General features: G+C 43.2%; 1 protein-coding gene across 1 annotated transcript; it reads right to left on the bottom strand.

The window, feature by feature from the left end:
• Positions 1–531: 531 nt before the first annotated feature.
• CCNC (cyclin C) lies at positions 532–17,661 on the bottom strand (the record flags this gene model as incomplete). Its single annotated transcript, XM_084261777.1, has 12 exons — positions 532–996; positions 1,675–1,793; positions 3,568–3,647; positions 3,859–3,926; positions 4,670–4,761; positions 6,553–6,588; positions 7,860–7,915; positions 10,924–10,975; positions 12,475–12,544; positions 12,789–12,873; positions 16,573–16,679; positions 17,630–17,661. The coding sequence occupies 12 exons, from the start codon at positions 17,659–17,661 to the stop codon at positions 942–944; spliced, it is 852 nt and encodes a 283-aa protein (XP_084117903.1). The 3' UTR covers positions 532–941.
• Between the last annotated feature and the right edge of the window lie 3,826 nt (positions 17,662–21,487).

Genomic DNA, 21,487 nt, shown 5'->3' with positions numbered 1-21,487 from the left:
GAAGCTCACCGAAAGCTTGATCCTCTTAAATAAACTCTCTAATGACCCACACAAACTCACGCTAACAGTGAAGGCAGACTAACAGTGTAACAAATAAAATCCACCATAAAAAATAGCAATTGTATCTGGGTTTGTACTTGATTGTGACACAGTCCAATTGTACTGTACAGTACGTTTACTTTAAAAAACATTATAGTATTTTGGGTTTCTTTTAATTCCTAACACTTGAAATGTTGAAGAAAACCGCAGAATCACTATACATATTGCACTTCTCTGGTAAGCTGGGCTACTATGCTTCACGGCAAAAACATCCAAGTACATCTACTGAGTAAAACGGCATTTCTCTAATCCAGAAAAAAACAGGAACTGAATTCCTTTCCTGACTGTAACAATACTCTTTGCAGGCTCTTCTAGGCTTTGTTTCTGAAGGATTGCTGTGATACTTGTTACAGGATCCATATTTATTTTTTAAGAAAATCAGCAAAACTCAAGGTAATGAACAGATTTACCATACAGTCACTATCTTCCTTCAGTCACAAACAGAATGAAGACAACACAGGTCATTAATACAGTTACACTTAGGCTTCAGGTTACTGTCGCTTTAAAAATTGTTCACTTCAGTGGTGAGTTACAATTTTCCCAAAGCAAACAAAAACAATAATGAGCTATTTATTTTGAGTGGATAGTGTTAATCTGTTGCAGCTCAGTTTAACGTTTGATTCCTTATACTGAAAAAACCCTTAGTACATTTGCTCCAGCGTCAGAGAAAATGATGGAGTTTTAGAGAGAAAGCTTTCACAATGCTTGACATAAACAAGCTATTAGTCTTCAAGTTCTTTGTTAACGATGTTACTAAAACCTTCTGTCCATTTCATGAACACAGGAAAAATCCCAGGATGTCTTGAGTCAAAGTGGTCCATAAAGAAATTCTTTGGAATGTTTTAAGATTGGCTGTAACTAGAGTTCTGGCTACCATTCGGACCCTGTTCTCCTTCACTGTTGGGAAGAAAACAAAACAAAACACGTCTTCAAAAATACACATGACCATGTTAAATTCTGGGGGTTTTAAATTAAGAACACAGTATTATGAAAGTAGCAAGAACCTTGTGAAGGCAAATACTTCAACATACAAAACTGAGCGAGCTGTCTTAACCCATTTGCGTATGTAACCCACAAAACGTTATTCTCAGCAGGCATAAATAACTTTGGTGTATTTATTTGCATAGTGGTTTCCATATATCCCCATGCAGCTGCCTGCTGAACCTACTTGTGAAGTCAGCATCTCAAAGTTGGCATTACATAAGCACGCACACAGGAATCTGCGTTACATAAGCACGCACACAGCTTCCCAGCAGTGGCACTTAATCACAGTAATTACAGATGACATTCAAGAAGGGCCAGTTCCAACCAACCCTGCCCAGCCGTGGAGCCCCACACTGCCGTTCCTTACACTCACTGAGCTGGATTGATCCCACTCTAATCACATTAACGCTCTCCATAAAACTATCAGTGCTCTGCCTCTCGCTAGCTCCTGAACCACCAGGCTGGCTGTCTTGCTGTAGAAAGGTCTGCACTCTAAGAAACATGTCCTGTACATCAAACTCAACGTCTACTCATCTTTAAGACAGTAGTTCAGTTTTCCCATATGAAACTTGTATTAAGGAAGTACAGTACCTGTTTGGAGGTGGTTTTGGTTTAGGCATTTTACTAAGAATAGTAGCCATCTCTTTTCTCTCATCAAAGTTCTTCCACTGCTCGTACAGCTTCAGAATAACCCTGATTATTTCTAAAATCTGGTCAGAAGGAAAGAGAGATCCAAAGGTCAGACACAGTAGTCATTTTGTCTTTGTTGTAGCCAATGTATGTAATTAAACATACCCCAAACAGAAACTAAGCAGTGCAATTTTCATATTATGAACAGAGTTGTCTCACATTTAATCTGGCTTGGCAATCAACCATTTCTGTAATTAGTTTTTATGATTTAATTGTGAATGGAAGCCTGAACAGAATACTTTCCCTCCCATTCAACTGTACATACTGCTTCTCTCCCCCTGTAAGCCAAGTAGCTTTTAATGTATTTATTTACAACTACTTCCACAGTTTATAACTGTGCTACTGGGAAAACACAGGCACCTGGCAGCACCACTGCAGCTCAATGATGATGGATTGATGGATTACCAGAGAACTGTTGAACTTCATTATTCCACTTCTGGAAGCGTAAGCATTCTTTACCAGTCTGGACATTTTCTAGCTACTGCACCTCAACTGCCTTAATTTCCTATTAAATATCTCCTGCAATATTGTATACCAAAGGTGGACACCATTTGGTTCATAACTTGTTTCATTATTCCCTAAATTAGACTTTTTTCTTCTTAGTACATGGACTCTGATGAAGTTTTAAACCAATACATATCATTGAAACAAGTGTCATAGTTGTCTAAGTGGTCCTTGGTGTTACTGTTAAAAAAAAATATCAATAAAGCTTAGATTGTATCACTGGCATGAGAACCAAGACACGTAAACATTCCAACATATTGAGTATTGAGCTGATGGTAACCTTATCTGACAAATATAGGTTGGTTCTCCTCTGCTGCCAATTTATCATCACCCTGCTTCTACATGCATGACAGCATAATTCACAGAGGTCTTGATGCAGCACGGCATCCACACTGTGTTTAAATCTAAAGACGAATCCTGGAATACAAATACAATGCCAGGATACCACCAGGGGGACAAAAGGCAATTCCGAGGGCGCAGATGGCAGTGGTACCTCTCATCCATGATAGGCTATTCGGTTCCAGACACTCGGTTTGAAAAAAAGACAGACTGAAAAATATGTGTGGAGTGAAACAACGTGATAAGGAGTATGAATACTGGTTTGGCTTGGCTGCTGGAGCTAAACAAAGGTTAAAGAAGCCGATCTAAAAATTAACTTTTGAAGATGAATATCACTGGTATGAGAAGAACTGCACCTTGGAACCTCATAAATGTATGAAGGGGGTTATTTGATACAGAATTTGCAATAGCAGGGAACTCAACTGAATGATCTTGGCATTCCCCTGTTTAACATTGGCTGAAGTCACGGTCTTGGTCACTCTGCAAGTGTCAGGAATGATTTGCACTCTGCTGTGCTACATAACACTTACAGGGAAAAAGTAAGAGCAGTAGGTAGGCACAATGCTGAAAGGCAAACCAGAAAATCACATGCACTAGAATGTAAAAGTCAAACTCGTGTCAGTGATCTTGAATGACAAAAGACACTGGGAATTCTTTTTCTGGCTAAAATTGCAAAGGATATTCGTTTTATACTTCCATCTGAAAAATGGCAGCACCAGCAACTCTTCGTTGTTACACAATGGTTCTGTCCTGACTTTCAGATCAGGGTGATAATCGCATGACCTAACATTGTGTCCCACCCCAAGAGGTCTACCTCATTTCAACAGGCCTAACATAGGATCACTAAAGGAAGTTCCAATCAGCTGCAGACATGTAAGACAGGAGCTTTCTAACCATGACTACCACTTCTGGTCAGTCCATTAACAGATGATGGAATTAAAAACAGAGTACCTTTTCCATATCAACAGATAACTCAGCAAACCACTGCCTTGCATCCTTCTGCTGGACAACACAGGCCACATGTAGGCAAGCTGCAAAGATCAGGTGACATGGGTATTGAACAAAGTTCCACTTCTGACACAGTTACAAACATTCTGTATTTTATAAAAACCACAGAGCTCGACAGAGAAAACTCAGGAGGCATTATCTATTTTTCTACAAGACTTTTAAAGCTGCAAGATGGGACAGCACACAGTATATATCCTTTTAAACATGACAAGAGACATTACTTGTGGTACTTACCTAGAGCTATCATGAAAGGAGGGTACAGCAGACAAAGATCAGTTCTATATGTGTCATTCACTATCCTCCTGTGTAAAAAAAGAACTTGTTAAGTATCATCCTATTCACCTTTACACTATATGACTTCAAAAACTACTGGCAGTTTAAAAGTATTTTGTCAGTTTCCCGGCTGGTAGAAGCAGTGAAGCTGCAAGGTAAAACAGCAAGGGAGGAGTTCTCTTCCCTTGTAAAAACCTCTTAAAGCCTTTATTTTTTTTCCTTGTAGTCACAGCAGAAGTCTATTTGGAAGCACTATTGTAGTACCACTATTGTAGTACCATACATGTCTTTGCAGAGGGTGTTGACGTGTACAATAAAACAATTATCCCTGTTTCACAAATAATGACAAGCATGAAAGTAGTATTTTTACTTTCTTTCTGTATTTGAGAAACAGGTCAAGAATAAGAGTTCTGCTAAGGCAGGTGAGAACCCCTGCATACAGCTTCCACCGCTTACGCCAAGATACAACAGAGATCCACCACTGATAGAAAAGGATTACCTCTACTCATAGTCACCACTCAGTAGTGTGAAAAACTGTGCTTTTAAAGCTAGTCTGAAAATACAAATTAGACTGCTGCAAAGTAAAACGATCACTGGGTTAAAGACAGAACAGGCTAAGTCATGGACATAAACCTGCACAGGTTAACTAGGGCTCCCACTGCATTCAAATATGGCTAAGATGGGTTTTGCTTAACCATCTTTGGAGCATAACTGTTAAACGCTTGCTTTCTTGCTGAAAGGAGGCACTATTGTTAATCACTGTCTTCATTACCATGCGAGAGGTAGCAGCATGTCTTCTTGACCCATATCTTGCACATATTGGAGCAAAGGTCTATAAGGATGATATACTATCAAACAGCAGTCCTAGGAAAAATGTCAATGGGATAAAAGTTAGATTACAATGCAGAATGTGTTGTCAGTTCATATTAAAAACATTCAGTTTACAAGTCAATTACTAATTATTTTTTTAAGTAGCATTCTGACACCTAACCGTGCTCTAACGAGGGCAGTGCTCTCTCTAGAATACCATTACATAGCATGGTTGCCAGTCTGTCAATGTCCTTCCCCTAAGAGACACAGAAAGCCACATCTGCAGCACACTGAAACCTCATTTGCTTACAAACCCGTAATTCCCACTTGGAAATAATAAACACTGCCAGAAAACAGTCTGTCACTAAATACCATACATGGAAAGCATGCCAAAATAATTGACACTGGCGAAGAGCAAAAGAGGAGAGAAAAAGGAGAGAAAGAAAGAGGAGAGAAAGTATTTTTTTTTAAATTCCACTGCTCTCAAATCTCCTCTTTTCAGGCCCAGGTTGGGATAAGTGAGGAGGAATAGCCCTCACTGAAAGCAGCCAACTGTATGGATATTACAGGAAAAAGCCATGTTCAGTTACATATGCTGAACACTGAAGTGAGATGCAGTTGTTATACATAGTATATACTGCACAGCGTACTGGAAAGATACATTAATCCCCAAAACATAAGTTCTTAACAAATGCAGTCACCTGTGATACAACTCCTATGTACAAAACTCAAGACTTACTCCCACGTAAAGCAGAGGTAGCAAGGACTGAGTGTAAACAGGATAGCTGAAGAGGGGTTATAACATCCGTAGGTACAACTGAAAACTTTGATCTGACCTCCTGTGTGCCCTGTTCCCAAAACATACCCCTTCTCAGCTCACTAATTCACCAGGCTCCTCCTCAGTTGCTCTATCCTTTTCTCTGCACTTGGCCAGAACTACCCTAGCACAGTGAGCTCGGTGCCTAACCATCCAAGCCCAACCAATACACAGAAACCCGGCGCTGCTTTACCTACGCCCCCTAAGAAGTCTGGGCTGCAACCTTTCAGCTGCCCTAGAAAACACAGCAAGGGGACAGCAACCCTTCAGAAAAACAGCACAGCTCCACTCTTTGAAAGTGCCTGGAAGAAAATGTCCTGTTGTGCTCCTTCCATCCAACAGCCCAAGAGTTACAGCACCATCTCAGAAAATGGGAGGCCCTGAATTTAGTCCTTTCCTCGCAGGACTCAATCTCACACCTCACTTTCTAGAAGAACCTCTATTTATCAGGTTACAGACCAGCTTGAGTGGGATACTAACCACACCTTCAGCTGGAGCTGGACTGTTTATAGGTCCAGAGTCTTCTGGGCAAGAAGAATAGAACTCTCTGTGCTCTTGACTGACCATTCATCTGGGGAAATCAGGACACTGACATCCTAGTCTCTGCATCAGGACTTGCACAGAGTAACCTTTCTTTTAAAAAGAGGAGCAGCTCTGCAAAGAGAACTGAGGCTTTACCCTTCCCAACAGTGCCCTAACCACCATGACGCCACACACACTCCTGTCCCCATTGTTCCCCCAACAATCTGCACTCTTTCTGCTGAGAAGTTCAGCTTCAATGCAAGGAGGTGAGAATGCCTTCACTCAGCCTAGATGACAGTATGATAATTACATCTATCTGCTGGAAATTTAAATGTTAGACCTGCATGGACATCATTCTAAAACTGGAGGGGGGAGGGGGGCAGGGAAGAGAGCATAATGGGTATTTTGGAGCACAAAATTCAAAATATTCTTCATCAGTAAAAAGTAAACTGAGGCAACAGCAGTAAAAAGAAAAAAAAGCAAACCACAAAGAAAATCCCACCTACCATTAATTCTAAGAGATAGAATTCACATTCTAGTATCTGCAAAGAAGTAAAACCACAGTTAAACAGCAGCATGTTTTAGCCAATGGAGAGAATTAACTGGCGTCCAGCTTAGCATCTCAAAATTCTCAACACATATTTCCAACAGTCCTAAATGCATTTCATCTGAAATTACAAATCCAAACAAAAATCCAACTGCTATTAGCCACTGCCTTACAATCCTTACAATCACTATAACTCAACTCCAGTGATAATAACAACGTATTTAAACAATTTGGATCAAATTTACTATGAAAGACTTCTTCACTGGCAGTACTTGTGTGATTCGTTTCAACACCTGGCAGCAGCAAATTGTTCCCAGTGCATAAACAGTTCACAGCAATAGAGAAGTCCTTTTGCAGAAGGATTACAGCCTCTTCACCAGGCCACTAACATGCCAAACTGCCTTTTAAAGTATCTTCAGATTTAATTTCATATTGAATATATAAATACAAATTGTAGCCATTAAATCCACTCTCATTTTCCATAGAGATAGTGATGTATTAGTGATATCAAGCATAAAACCAGTCTGCTTTGACTACAGGAAAGCAGCATTCTGAAATGTATTTCCATTTGCCTTTCTTTAGGTGCAAAACAGCAGCGCAGTTCTATCGCCAGGTGTTAAGATATTTTATGTTCTGGACTGGGTGAAAAGCAAACCAACAAAACAGTTAGTATTTGGCACAGTAAATTTAAAAATTATTAGTTCTGTTTAACTTTGGAAATACTACAGCACAGGTTAAAAATCAATTTCAAGAAAAAACTACAAAATTTCTCAGCACTGTGACCGAGAATGCCTTGAAAACCACTGGTAAATCTCCATTTTAAATAATAAATAAAATTAATTTTCAAGAGCCATTGCATTTTATAGGCAAGAATAAACCTGCTTTCTGATGCCAACTGCTTGGAAGCATCCCAGGTGCAAGGGCTATTTACCTTGCCTGGAGCAATGTATTTGTAAACAAGAACACTCAAAAAAAAGCTACATCTCTTTTATCATCACACTGAATAAAAATGACTACTTCAGTCACCCAGTCACATCACTTCCCCTTACAGCATTCCTGTCAACTACTTAAAGAAAGGAGGTTACATACAATTTATTACTTTTAAAAGGAGCTTTCCCAATAATCTATCCAGAAGTAACTATGAGTAACGTGACGTACGAGTATGAAAATATTTCTTTCTTTGAATTTGGAAGACAAGGCTTCCTGCTAACAATTATTTGTCTTTTAATTTATTTGACTAAGTTGTATTTTGAACAGCATACTTACATGGTTCATCCTATAAGGAAACTCCTTCGGAAAGGCATATGAAAACCTAGTTTTCACTGCAGCAAAGAGAAAGCAGTATGTTAAAAACGATGTAATTAATACTTTTGCTTCTTTCCCCTTTCTATTAAGTCTTCTGTAGCCCTTCAAATCCATTTGGCAGCACAACCACTTGCAGTACAATGGGTTTGTATTTGGAATAGAAAAGATAAGGTCTCAGATTTAAGATCCTGGAAAGGAAAGAGGAATACACCTGAAACCCAGATTTGCAACAGTACTCAGCCAGACACTTGTCTGCTGCTTTGGGCACCACTAAATCTTCTGGTTAACCACCAACTACCTTCATGGCAGCTAACTCCCACAGGTTATATAGTTAAGAGTTATCTACCTATGGATGTCACTCCCTATCAGGTGGTCTCCTCAGGATCTCAGTTCCAACACTAAATCCAAATGGAATTTCCACATAGGATTTTACTTCAACATGCAAGCTTTTAAACAGTGTAATGGGGCCTGAGGAAAGCTAGACTGAGGGCAGGGTGAGGGAGCTCAGCCAAGAGATCTCCTATGTCCACGGTGTAAAGATTTTGGATATGCAAAAACCAGGCTCAAATTCAAAGCAAGAAGTCAATTCACCAGACTGCAGATTAATGTTCTATGCTCTGGCTTATCAGACATTTTAAGAGTGTTCCACTCCTTGGGAGAGACACATAAGCATCTGCTTGGGCATACGATAGGATGCAAGTCGCCTGCCTCCAAAAGAATTTTCAAATATATCCTCGGTTTTCTAGATACCTAAATCAGGGATCATAAGGTAATTATCCTCATGTATTTTACAAAGAGCACAGGTACAGCCAGTACAGTTAAGAATTACATTAATTTGCAAAAACAGAGTGGTCTCTATTAGAAGAAAAACCTTAAGTACACTTGAGGATTCGGATTTGAGATTCGTATAATTGAAACATTTCAAACTCTATTTTAACTATGTGTCCTCTAAGGAAAACAAGTAACATCATCTAACATCCTGGAAGTGACCATATTCCTTATGTTAGCAACAGACAGTGTGTTCTGAATTGATACTACTTCCAGACAAGCAGTATGCCATTCACCTTGATACGAAAAGGAAGCATCAGTCCTCTGGACTAAAGACTTCAACATTCAGCCCTACGATGGTCTTTGCTATGAGATTTGCCATCAGGCAGTAAGAGGTTGAAAATGTTCCTTATTTCAAGGAAGAGAAGAATTAATAAAACAGGCTTCCCAAGAAGCATGTAAACTGGAGAAATAAATAGTTTAAAAAAAAAAAAAAACCAAAACCAAAACATTTTGAGGGGGAGGATAGGGAAACAAACCATTTTTCCCACAAAGCAAGCTGCAGACACAGCATATGGAGCTGTCTTTTTAGTGAGCTGTGGAAAAAAGAGCAAAAAGCTTTCAAAGAGGTTGCCAGAAACCAATCTTCCTTACAAAGGAAGCATGTGATGCTAACTTCATGTTTCTACCTAACTAAAAGCAGACAAACCTTTTAAACCTGCACTGTTTACACTAGTTATCCTTTTGTTAACTTTGTTTTACTTGTCTCCACCTTTTTTCACCTTTTGCATGAACATCTAAAAAAAAACCCAAACCCCTCTGTGCTACTGAAGTATCTCTGGTAAAGGAAGACCAGGTAGAACAAGAGACATAAGTGCTAGGTGGAAGCCTGATGGCTTTTAGTCCCCACTTCCATTAGGAACATTGGGAATAATTTCTTCACCAAAAGAGTGATGAAGCATTGGAACAGGCTGCCCGGGGAGGAATAACCATCCCTGGAGCTGTTAAAAAAATGGGTAGCTGTGGTGTTCTGGGAGATGGTTTAGAGGTTACGGTGGTGTAGGGCTGATGGTTGGACTTGATGATCTTGAAGGTCTTTTCCAACCTTGCTGATTCCATGATTCCATGAAATGCAGAGTATTTATTGGGACAGACAGGGCTTCTAGGTCTGAAGAAAGAACTGTGGAGGAAATCTTCTGTGGGATTCTGAGACTCGGGATTTTCAGAAGTGGCACAGCTCAGGACTGGGAAGTCCAAGTAAAATCAGTCTATTTACCAAATCCATCTTTCTCACTGATTCAAAACTGCCACATGGATCTGTGATTTGAGATGCAGCTGACATTAAAACAGCAACTCATTGCTAAATCCAGTACTGGTCTTGGTCACACTGGCACCAAAGATGTGTTTCAGTTCCTGGTGGTGGAACTGTCATTGGGCCAGCCCCATGGACTGATATACTTAATGCATGTGGAGGCTACAGATGCAGCCAGTCACCTGTTCACTCCACAGCTAAGAGGGATTTCTGAAAGCACTGACCTACATTTTGAAAAGCACAGCCAGGAATTGCCTATTGAGAGCAGCTGGACCTTCTGGGTCAAATTATAACATTCAGCCATCACTTTAGGACCTTGAAGGATGAGATGCAAGTTATAGGAACTGGGAAATATAAGGTAAACAGAGAAGATAATTAACAAACTACAGTGTGTTTTTACTGAATTTATTTGTGAACAATAAATAGGTTATAAAATTTAATTTTAGAAAAAAATGTCACGTGCAAAGACTAGTTTTATGATGGGGGAAGTAAGGATAAAAAAAAAAATTAGAAGGCACACAGCCTACCAAAAATTCTGAGAACAGGTACTTCTGTAACTTCTGTACCTTCTAAAAAAAAGGCAAATAGAGCCCTAAGTTTCCAGTTGTATCTTTGAGTAGTGCAGAATTCAGTTTACTACTTGAAACTGTTCATAAATGCCAACATTTTCATTTTATTACTTTGTTTTTCTTTATGCCTGGCATAAGCTCCAAGCAGAATCAACCAAAACTAATACAGGCAGGACCCTTCTGTTTCTGTATTTAGAAACAAAGTTATCTGTTTTAAATGGCTTTAACTAACTCCTAGCAGCCAACAGGCAAGTCCCCCCCACAACTTGACAGAAAGTGACCTTTAAAACACAAACAAAAATAAATCACAAAGCAAATGTCTGATCTCTCTATAGAGATAACTAACCACAGTATAATGAAAATCACCAATACTTACATACAGAAGTAGCAGCAGAAATCAACCTTGTATTTGAAACAACACCAAATTCCTGGTGAAAGAGAGTGGTAAATGAGATGAACCACCTGAAATACCATATATTCATACCATTATCAAACTAAAATAATGGCTTCTTACTAAACTGGGCTTCTTTATGCAGTGTTTCTTCCTTCCCAGCCCCCACCCAAACATTTCTCTTTCCCTTTTTTCCCCCCTTAAGGTGAACAGGGTAAATTTAAGAGTTTTTTCACCAACTGCCTACTTCGTTGATTTGAGTTGTGAGGAATAATAAACATTTATGAAAGATACTAAAGCCACAAAAGCTCAGTTGGCTAACGCTAGGTATAAAATAGACAGGAGAGCTTCAAGAAGGTATGCTGGTTTTCCTTCACCCACTTTGACAAAACTGCCTTAAGGAACTTGTCATTCACTACCTTATTTTATTACGTTCCATGAAGCCTTAGCTCCTCTGCTGAGACAGTCAGCAAGCTGAAAAGTTTCGGTATACAGCATTCTTTCAGAGAAGTGTGTAGCTAAATCATTACTGCTATAGTCTGCCCTCAAAGCTGTAGGAGCTTTAACGTAAGGAAGGCTGCACAGACTTCTAGTATTTGTTTTAAAATATAAAGTACATCATATATATATATATATATAAACACACACACATCTGTACTTAATTAACAGGATGTTTAAAATAATACTTTCTCCAATATTCTGCATCTTTTCCTTTCCTCTCTTCCAAACGCTGACAGGCATCACAGGGTTTGTACAGACACTATCACACATAGACACTGGTTTAGTAGGGCTGGTTCTACCACCCCCTGGGGATTTAAGTCCCTCTTGTAAAATTCACTACTGCTGACATAGCACGAATGAACCCATTTGATTTCCACACATCCCCCCCCATTTCACAGATGCTTCTCAAAACAGCTGAAAAACTTCTTGTGATACAGAGGACCTAGAGCAGCATGCAGCTGATGCTAACCCTTGGCCAGGCTCAAAGTGCGTGTCTGATGGTGGAGGCACGGAGCCTTCTCACCGCTATCCCTACTGCGAACGTTCCTTACAGTAACTTCTCAAAGACAGCACATGAGCCACAACCTCCTTTTAATTCAAGTAATGAAAGTGTGGTAAACTCTGAGGATCCCTCACTATATGAAAGGGGAAAGCATAATTAAGGAAAAGAGAATTAAAACTACGTTTTAAAGTTGGGAGTAAACATAAATAAGGAAAAACACACCAGAAAGGAGACACTGCATGGTTTAAGATACAGTATATGTAAGCGCTGTATCATAGTGAAACAGCCATTTAAAACACCCTTTCCAATTTTCAGGTCAGTAATTCAGACAAAACTGTGAAAGATCAAATACTAAATAACAACGTTTGAAGGCCTTCTCAGTCTCCTTTTCTTAAACGCTACAGAAACCTATGCAAAAGAGAGAAGGTTTCAACCCCCAAAGCATGAAGAATGACAAAAAATTTAAGGCTTAAACGTTTTCTCTCTCTCATACATCACATAATTTTACATTAAAAAATTGTAATACTTCATACCTCTACTTTGGATGCCAAAAACACACACGTAGGAGCCATTAATACTGGATCTATACTTTTTAGGGAATATCTGAAACGTTATAACAAAATTATAATGTGTTGTTTCATACATGTAGAACGATTAATCTATTAAGAGCACCACACTTCCTTTTGAAAGAAGCAAAGCTTAAGTTAAGTTTATTAGCATAAAAGCTTTACACCATCCAGAAAACAAAAGTGGCACTGTTTTTAATACAGAACTGCATTTTAAAAGGGCTACCAAAATGTGCCTAGCAAATGTTTTATTCTTGTACCATCATAGTAAACAGTCCTACCTGGCATAGAATCTCTTGAAGTAGACTGTAGCAGTGGCAATAACTTGTTGTCTTAATTTAAGATGTTCACCTAAAGCCTGGATAACTTAAAAAAAAATGAACAAAAGCTTGAGTTGAGTTTTTACAACACTTTGACACCAAATAGCAAAGGATCTCAAAACACGACTCGTGCTGAGGATCCTAAGGAGCAGCAGCACAGTCTTCTCCCTCAGTTCAGACACGCTGTTCTGGTGAGACAACATGTTGCTGTAAACCTACAGACCTGCAGGTGAAGAAGCAGCATTGTGTCCTGAAGCTTGTGCGTGCCTTCAAAAAAGGGAAAGGTAACTTGACTTCACTGGGTACAAAGTGACTATGACCTTTAAGAAGACGACAACACAAATCTCAGAAGGGTGACGCTTGGGTATTCCATTTTAAAGCAAAAGAAATTCAAGCACTTGAAATACATGTCTGTGGCTTTTCTGTGCCATGTGAAAGGGACGTTGTTTTGTTTTTTTCAAACAACTAAAGCTGCCAACACAAACATGGTCATTAAATTTGGCAGAGGCAGCAGGTGTTAAAAAAATGACATATTTAGTTTAGGGAGAGGGGGTGGGAGACCAGAGGATGCAGTCAGCTGCTCCATCATAGTGGTCCTTTGCCAGTTGGCCAAGAAACAACCCTGGTGTCATCTGTGCAGGTAGCTCTTGTTTGGCCTCCCAGGCAAAGGAAAGGTGCCAAGCAAATTAGATGCAGCAAGCTGGGATTAAGAGCAGGGGTTGGATATAGAGAATGGCACAGTGAAACATAAGGCTGTCACTTGTTATTTTTCCCACAGTTCTTCGCGGCCATTATTCTGAGCAGGGCTGGGCTGCGCTCAGACTCCCTCACCAAAACCATCATTTAAAACACACTTAAGTGTCTATTTAAAATGTTTAAAGCAAGATCAAGACAGCGACCACTGGTGCAAAAAGCAAACAATTCTGTTATCAGCCATCAGGAAATTCTTAGTCTCTACTTCAGCACCTCAGTCCAGATGTTTATCTCTTGGAAACAATTGGGGTACACCCTACTCTCACTTCTAATGGGCATCACAGCGTTTTACAGCCCACAAATATCAAGGGCACTGATGGCTAGAAAAGGCCTGAATGTAGGAGAAAAGGAGAAAACCATCCTGAACATCCTGAATGATTCTATGATTCTGAACAGCTTTGATCACTGGCAACTTCCCACCCACACACCCCCCACGCAGAAAAAGGTAACTAATTTGTCACCACTGTGATTACCCACAGCAACATTAAGTCCTTGTCCATGTCATATCACTCTTTCTTCCTAAAAAGATGAACACCAAATAGAGACTACCTTGCCAGTGACAAGCAATACTGCCAAAAAGGAGGTTAATCATAGAATCATAGGGCTTGCAAGGGACCTCGAGAGATCATCAGGTCCAACCCCCCAATGCTCTGTACAGATACTAAAATATTTATCAGCACATTCTGGAAGATTTGAAAAAGATCTTCCCCTTTGATTTGACCATGGGGCTACAAAGCTGTCCTACTACTACTAGGGCATCAGAAAAATTCAAATATTAAGCTAAGCTAAACAGAATTCTCCAAATATGTTTCTCACTCCCATGGGATTTTCAGGCCATCTGCTGTCAGAGAAAAATCAAGTGTGGTTTAGGAAAAAAATGGACAAGAGCCTAGAGAGACTTAATGAAATGGAAGCTTGTATATGCTGGGAAAAAGTCCAATGCTTGCAATTAATTTTTTAAATATTTTAAAAGAAACTACTGGATTATTTATTCCCTCACATTTATAAAACAAGTGCTTCCAGCGGGTTTCTTAAATAAAAATTGTGTTAAATCTGAATAGCTTGAGTAGCTTGTAACACAAACATTACAGCTTCTGCCCTTACCCAGAAAAGAAAATCAATGCATTTTTCAACCAAAAACTCTATTAAGACCTGTGATCCAAAGACAGAAATCAACATCATTTCCCTTTCTTGAACTATTTTAGAAGATAACAGTTTTCCCCCTCTACAGTATTAACATTCTGAGTAGTTGTGCATGGCTGTACTATCCATTGGTGATCTACCACACTTGTTTTGGAACAAGGAGGCAGCAGGAAGCTGCATTCCTTCAGGCAATTTTTTGGGTTGCTTTAGAGAACAGCCATCTCCTGGGCAAACACATCCCCAGGGTGACAAGCTGTGGCCAAGACTCATATCCCTACCCAGGTAACGCAGGAGAGAGAAGAGACCCCAAAGCAGGGTCCCTGTTCAGAGGCAGGTGATGATACAGCACATTGCAAGGGCTCAAACACGGCAAGCTCTGCGTGAGCTCCCACCAGTACAAAGCAGCCCCTGACTGTCCTCCCCACAGAGGTGCCTCTCTCTGCTTTGGAAGGGCCCAGTGAGAGCCCAGCGTGGCTCCAGGGCAGGCTGTGTTCCCACGCGCGCAAGGGAGATGCTGGCAGAGCTGTTCTCCAGCTGCCATGGGTCACACGCTGCACGTTCAGGAGAGGCAAGGAGTGCCAAGGAAAAGGAGCCTGAGAACCACACACCAGAAACACCTGGTCTGCTTTGTAAATCTCTGTATACTCAAGAAAAATACTGAAGTGAAACATTTAAAAAGCGCACATTTCATAATCCAAATTAATACTAATGACAGCACAGAAATACAGGTCTAGAAACACCAGTACCCCACTTTCTCTTTTCATATTATGAAGCTATGATGCTTTCTTTTAACCTCAAGGAACTTCAGGAATTGATCAAATAGGTAAACCATTGCTGGCTTGATTTCCTGATGCCACATAAGCAATAACACACGTATCCACAGCAATCAGATTTGCAGCACAGGCAATTATTATAAAAATAGCTAAGCTAAGAGAGAAGCTGGGACAAATATCTTTCATAAACATCATTCCACCACTGACATAAGATCTTCCAGTGGCCTTGGGAACGTTACTGAACTTCTCTGACTCAACTCTGGCCAAACAGCTGTAAAAAAAACCAAGCATCCTGTACTTTAAAGGACTGCTGTGAAAGAGCCATCCGCAAACAAACTACTACTTAGCAATATCCTTTGCTCAGGGAGATCTTCTTTTTAAATGCTGAATAATTGCACAGAAAAAGAGTTCCTACATCATCTGACATGCTCCCATGCGGCCATCTGTATGCTTCAATACTCTGCAGGATCAAGTAAGTCTCAGGCAACTTCTCAGCCAAGTTCCAAAGTCTCTGGGAGTCCAGGCTGCCTGCCAACAGCTCTCACAAACTTGTGGACAATTTGAGAGCCACCTGGTGCTGGGGAATCAGTCACAAGGCAAGACATGGGCTGCCAGGCAGGTTTCGAAGAATGTTAACTGAACACAAATAACAAATTACCAAGTTTGGCTGCTTAACAGGACTGCAGAGATCAGCTAAAATACTTACCCCAGGCCTAAGAGCCTACCAAAAGCCCAGTTTGAGCGTTAACGTGTGACACAGCCTTTAACAGGCTAACTTGGCAGTAGCTTCTCCTCAAGAACTGCTTGAAAATAAGAAAATGTACCATGTTTTGTCCCTTCACAGGTTAAAACATTGTATATGTGACTAATTTGTCTGTAAGTTATCTTACAATTGTGATAATATAACTAACAAATAACAATGCTATTGACGCTCCAGTTCTTTGCTAAAATAGGTTGCGAAAGTGTGTGTAATATCACAACGAAGGCACTCCATTCTCTGAGCAATTTCAGCTTGCACTTAGACATGGCAGGTATCGCACAGATTTTATGGCAGAAATAAAAATAAACAGTTTTACCATTAGTAAAGAATATCTGTAGCTTCCAATATTCTTCTTCAGTCAGAAATTTCAAGTCTTTCTGGCGCTCCTTCAACAGATCTTGTTTATCCAAAATCCATTGTAAACTAGAGGAAGGGAGAAACGTTTCAGCAACTCTTTTGTCAACTTTGTATCAAGTGACTCCCGTACAGATTACACATTGCAGCCCTGGGCTAGTGACATTTAACCAAACCACGCACAATCTTCCGAAAACCTCTCTGAGCATTTGCTTGAAAGCCAGACACCTGGAAAAAAGGCACTAAGAGGGCTGAGCATCAATCACCCTTTACCTACACTAAGCTAAACTGGCTGTGCAACACTCACACACTGTCAGATACAAGCAAAGTCTACTGTGAGGGCTGTGAGGCCCTGGCACAGGCTGCCCCCTCCCTGGCAGTGTTCAAGGCCAGGTTGGATGGGGCTTTGGGCAACCTGGGCTGGTGGAGGGTGTCCCTGCCCATGGCAGGGGGTTGGAACTGGATGGGCTTTGAAGTCCCTTCCAGCCCAAACGCGCCTGTGGTTCTACGGTACGGATCACATCACAGCCACACACCTAAACCTCCACGCACTCAGCACGAGATATTTTAACGCAGCTAAACCCCGGCTGCCCTGCGGCTGGGGATGAAGATCGTACCCCGGAGACTGCAACCGCCCGCACCCGATCGCTTGAGGCCAAGGCAGCGCGGCCCCGGGAGGCGACTCCTCTCCCGGGGAGCCCAAACACTTCCAAAGTCACGTCGAAGCGAAGCCGGGCGGCTGGCACGGCGGCGGGAAGCGGGGTGGCTCCGGCTGCTCTCGCACTCCAGCCCGGCGGCCGCCAGGTCTCTGCGGCGAGCAGGCCCCGCCGCCCGCCGCCGCTGGGAGACGCAGCCCGGCGCCGCGGCGCTCCCCTCGCCCCCGCCGGGCCTCCCGACAGAGCCGTGCCCCGCGCCCCCGGCCCGGCCCCGCCGCGCTGGCCCGGCCCGGCAATGAATGGAGAAAGCTCGGCGGCGACCCGCAGCCCCCTCGCCCCCCAGCCCGCGGCCGCGGCACCCACTAGTGCGAGCTCTGCCAGAAGTTCCCGGCCATGGGGAGGAGAGGAGAGCAGAGGGGAGGAGGCGCCCGGGCCCGCGATACCCCGGCCCCGCCGCGCCAGCGCCGCCACCCCCGCGCCGGCAACAGGAAGGAGACGGCGGCCGCCGCCGCCACCGCCCCGCGCCCGCCGCCGGCCGGCAACACGCGGCACTGGGAACCGTTCCCCTACGCGCGGGTTCCGCCCGGCCCCGGCAGACCCGTCCGGCGGTTGGAGTAGGCGGTCCGGGTGGCACAGCACTGCTGTGCGGCCTGACGGCCCTCGCACGGCCGGCCCGGCTCCCGGAGAGCAGCCGGCCGCCGCAGCGGCGAGGGCCGAAGGCACCATGGACACACGGTGAAAGCGGCGGGCAGGAGCCGTTTGGGATGCTGCTGACTTGGCAAGGCTTTCACCTTGACACGGCTTCGCCAAGGGCAAATCGTGCCTGGCGAGCTTAGTGGCCTTTTATGGTGGAGTTACCGCGTCAGTGGGTAAAGGAAGAGCACCCAACGTCATCTGTCTGGACTTCTGCAAGGCATTTGGCACTGTCCCACGTGACATCTTGGTCAATAAATTGGGTAAATATGGGTTTGGTGGACAAACTATTCACTGGATAAGGAATTGGCTGGATGGTCACACTCAGAGTTGCTGTCAATGGCTCGATGAAGACCAGTGACAAGTGGTGTTCCTCTGTGGCCAGTAGGTGTAGGGAGGTGATTGTGCCCCTGTACTCGGCATTGGTGAGGCCACATCTCGAGTACTGTGTGCAGTTCTGGGCTCCTCAACATAAGGAGGACATCGAGGTCCTTGAGTGAGTGCAGAGAAGGGCAACCAGGCTGGTGAAGGGGCTGGAGGGCAAATCATATGAAGAACAGCTGAGGGAGCTGGGGATGTTTAGCCTGGAGAAGAGGAGGCTGAGGGGAGACCTTATCATCGCCTACAATTAGCTGAAAAGAGTTTGTAGAGGAGTGGTAGAGGTGACAGGAGATAGGACAAGGGGAAATGGCACAAAGCTGTGCCAGGGCAGGGTCAGATTAGATGTTAGGAAAGAAATTTAACTGAAAGAGTTGTCAGGGCCTGGAACAGGCTGCCCAGGGAGGGGGTTGAGTCACCATCTATGGATGTGTTTAAAAGACGGGTAGATGAGGTACTTAGGGATATGGTTTAGCTTAGGACAGGAACAGTTTGACTTGATGATCTTAAATCTGTTTTCCAGCCTAGTGATTCTGTGATTCCTCAGGGATTGGTACTGGGACTGGTACTGTTCAACATCTTTGTTGCTGTTGTGGTTTTGCATGGCAGGGGGAGAGAGTTTGCAGAGGAGGGGGCTACAGGGTGGCTTCTGCAAGAAGCAACTAGAAGCTTTCCCCAGGCCTGAAACAGTTAACACCAGCTGGGATCAAGACCGGACCCACCACTGACCAAAGGCCGAGCCCATCAGTGATGGTCACAGGCCTCTGGGAATCACATTTAAGGGAGTCAGAAGATGTAAGAAACTGTGCAGACACCAAGGCAGGGAGGTGTCCCTGCCCATGGCAGGGGGGCTTGGAACAAGATGGTCTCTAAGGTCCCTTCTAATCCAAATTGTTCAATGATTCTATTATTCTTTCCTGCTTCCTTTGTAGAGACAGGGAGAGGTTTGGGCTGGAAGGGACCTTCAAAGAACAGTCCAATCCCCCTGGACAGTGACACCCTCCACTAGACCAGGTTTCCCAAAGCCCCATCCATCCTGGCCTTGAACACTGCCAGGGAGGGGGCAGCCATAGCTCCACTGGGCAGCCTGTGCCAGGGCCTCACCAAACCTCATTGCAAAAAACCAAAAAAAGACTTCCTTCTGTCCAGCCTAAACCTACCCTCTCTCAGTGTAAACCCACTGCTGTCCAAATTCCACACCTGCCTTCCCCCAGTAAGACCCCAGCTGGGATCACAGACCACTTACTTGTCTTGTGCCATCCCCACCTCACCAAAACTTCCCCTTTACCTGGACATGCCAAACACTCACAGCTTTCAACTTTTGGGTGGGATCTGAGATGTATTCATCTATGTACTGCTGGGACAGGTACCACAAGGCAGGTGCTGTGGGTCCCTGTACCTGCACTACCGGAGGGACGCAGCACTCCCGTTGGGGTGAGCATCAGCAAGGGAAGGAGGGATGGTGCCTTCCCTTCTTCAAGCAGAATGGTCCCTAGAGGAGGTACACCTGAGCTTTTCATCAAACCAGTAAAAAAGGACATATTATAAAACTCTGAAGGAGTCTAGCTGAATTAATAGCCATCATCTCCCAGATGAGCAAGCCTGCCTGGCATTTGGCTTGGCCGGGAGTGTATGGCCACCAATGAGTGACACTGAGCAAGGCTGCCAGGCTTGATGCTTGTGGACCAAGGGTCCACACTCCTGTCACATGTTGGCTAAAATCCCACTCCACATTCAAGGAGAGGGCTCATTAATGCTATTGGCAGCATGTAGCAATGCCTGACAGCTTCCCAGGGCTGGGATGGGGTCCTGGGCCATTGGTGAGGAGAGAAGCCCCAGGGGGGAAGGCAGGGACAGACAGAGCTGTGGGTGCCCTTAGGGCCCTGGCACATAGAGCTGGTGTGTGGTGTGCCAGCAGAGATGCAGTAAAAGGGACCTGTGCTTCATGACATTTAATATTTTGCACAAACCGTTTTGTATTAAAACTGGAAATCTAAATCATTAGGTTTTGCACTTTCTTGTCTCAGCTTTCCAGAACATTTTCCTAATTTGATAATTAACTAAGAATCTTAAAAAGGTGAAATGTGCTGGGTCTTGAAGACAAGCTCTACCCATGTTCACTGGTGTCAGAAGTTACACTTATAAACTCCTCTCCCCTGCCCTACACATGCACTGTATATAAAATGAGTGTAATTGAGTAAGTCAGTTCTGGGTGTGTGCCCATTTCCATGTCTTCTACTGAAAAATCAGCAATCAGACTTGATTACTTCTATCAAGGACCCAACTGTGGCAGGACCTAGATCAGATGAGTTCTTTCCTTCCCTACCCAGAAACATACCTGTGCAGTCTTATACCCAGATGAGTGCATGTACTCATCCCTCCACAAGCCCAGTTTCAGCACTGAATGTGGACGGGAAGGGGAAAGCTGCCTGGACACAAGACAGACAGACAGACAGCAGCTGGCAATAGCTGTGGGGTAAGCTGCAGCCTTTGTGGCCTCCCCATTCTACCCTGAACTCAGGCTGGGGTTCAGACACATCCCTGTGCCCCCAAAAGTCAGCAGAGTTTCTGTCAGCGCTCACAGTGGCAGATCCCACAGGGCAGATCCATGGCAAGGTGAAGTAACTCCTGGTTTATCCTGCTGGGAAGGTTGTGCTTGGTGCTAATGGTTGACAAGACCCATGAGCACAAGGACTATTTTTTGCATGGTCTGACAAAAACTCTTTGTTCTGAAATTTGAGTATGCCTTGTCCATCTGCATGCAGCCTACCGTGCAACGAGCAGCCTGCTTGCTCTCTAGGGAGGTCTCCTCACAGTGAGCACACTCTCTCCATCTCTGCCCACCACTTCAAACATCTCCCTCAGCTTCACCAGCCTGAACTGAGAGGCTGGCTGTGGAGCCAGAAGTAAATACCCTGCAAGGCAGCCAATATCACCACCAGCCATAAGCAAGGAAGTGGTTCCTTTCAGTAACACTTAGCATAGGAAGTTTCTACATATTCAATGAGCAAATAATGTTATTATTAGTGTAGTTCTGGGTACCTTTTGGGATATTCATGAATTCATATGAATATCTGATACCCAGATATTACATATATATATATTAATACATTTGAAATTGTGTTAGGACAAAATGAGCCTAAAGGTATG

The sequence above is a fragment of the Gallinula chloropus genome (assembly GCF_964237585.1).
Source record: "Gallinula chloropus genome assembly, chromosome: 3".
Lineage (NCBI taxonomy): Eukaryota > Metazoa > Chordata > Aves > Gruiformes > Rallidae > Gallinula > Gallinula chloropus.
Note: the sequence above shows the minus strand (reverse complement) of the source record. Positions and strands in the feature narration are given on the sequence as shown.